The sequence below is a fragment of the Chenopodium album genome, chromosome 2 (assembly GCF_948465745.1).
Source record: "Chenopodium album chromosome 2, dcCheAlbu1.1, whole genome shotgun sequence".
NCBI lineage: Eukaryota > Viridiplantae > Streptophyta > Magnoliopsida > Caryophyllales > Amaranthaceae > Chenopodium > Chenopodium album.
Window position 1 is genome coordinate 77,789,142 of NC_137835.1, and position 1,495 is coordinate 77,790,636.

At 42.5% G+C, this 1,495-nt stretch overlaps 1 protein-coding gene across 1 annotated transcript; it reads left to right on the forward strand.

The window, feature by feature from the left end:
• The first annotated feature begins 208 nt into the window (after window positions 1-208).
• Window positions 209-838, forward strand: LOC145576256 (uncharacterized). The gene has a single exon (XM_081634044.1). The coding sequence runs from the start codon at window positions 209-211 to the stop codon at window positions 836-838; it is 630 nt and encodes a 209-aa protein (XP_081490170.1).
• The last annotated feature ends 657 nt before the right edge of the window (window positions 839-1,495 follow it).

Sequence of the window (1,495 nt, forward strand, 5' to 3'; positions counted from 1 at the left end):
CACATAAGCAAATTATTATATTATACACTGACACCTATTACGCTAGATATGTCTGATTGTTACCCAAATTTAGCTCCGGATAGCTTTCCTATCACTTGTCTTGTATGGAATGTACAGGGCGCAGGAAATCGAAATTTTAATTATCACCTCTCACAAATATCTGGTTCAATCTCATAAAACGAATGTACTGGTTTTGGTTGAAACCCATATGGGTGGAAATCAAGCAGAAAAAATCTCCTCAATTCTTGGTTATTCATGTCACACTAGAGTCGACGCAATGGACTTTAGTGGAGGTATATGGGTGTATTGGAGACCGGATGTTGTCACAGTGGATCCAATCTACAAACACAATCAAAATATAACCATGGATATTACTCGTACAGGTGCTGCTCCGTGGTACTTCACAGCCGTCTACGCAAGCCCTGATCCTGCAAAAAGACATGAACTTTGGCACGAACTGAAAACTTTTGCTCAAACTCACAATAAACCATGGCTTATTGCAGGTGATTTTAACGACACAAGATTCCCATCTGAACTTAACACCTCATGTAGGGAGACAACTAGGAGTTCTTCTTTGTTCAACAATTGGATTGATGATATGGACTTGACTGAAATCGAAATCACAAGGGCCTCCCATAAGTGGGCTAGAGGGTTGACCGAGACTACAAGGAGAAGTGCGAGACTTGACAGGGCCTTATGCAATGATTTATGGGCAACTAGATTTGACCAAGAAATGACAAAACATCTCCCTGCTGTTCACTCAGACCACTGTCCAATTTTCATCTTTTCGAATGGATTTGTCCCAATGCAAGCCCTGAAGGAGTTGTGTCTTCGATAAGTGCAATTACTAGATATATCAAGGATCACTATTATGGAGATAATAAGTTCGTTCTCTTGGGGCGTCATCATCTGTTGCTAGACTATGAGAGATGATCTTTGGACTAGTCAAATAGTCCAAAGCCCGCTAGAATGGATCCTATGAGGTCACACACAAGGGTATTGGGTTAAGCAAGTTAGAGGCCCATTAATGGGCCTCATGAGCATTTAACTAATCATGAAATGGAGTGGGCTAGCATAGTGAGATTGGAAATAAGTTTTGGGCTTTTGACATGGGCTCTTATTTAGAGATGAGATCTATAAATAAGATCCATGCCTAGGGTTGCATGAATGAGTCATAATTCACACACAATGAATTTTGACATCAAGGCAACCAATCCCAAAAGACCCTAATTCCTCTCTCTAACTCACGGCTTTCTTTCTCCTCCCCTCGTCCGTACGGCCGGCCACCTTGGTGGCGCGTGTGGTGGTTCGTGGTGGTTCATGGTGGTTTGTTGCTCGCACTTCTCCATAGAAGGTCAATTGAAGGGTTCTATTGCAACTAACTAGCATTAGTGGAGGTCTTAATCTGTGCCCGTGGACCAAGTAGAGGAATCACGCTTGGGGTTCTTTATCTCCCATTGTTCTTGCTCGATCGCATGTGGAATCACGCTTCAAA

What these genes read in the sequence shown, in the direction of transcription:
- LOC145576256 (XM_081634044.1), top strand. Translation starts at nt 209, where the DNA reads ATGGGTGGAAATCAAGCAGAAAAAATCTCCTCAATTCTTGGTTATTCA.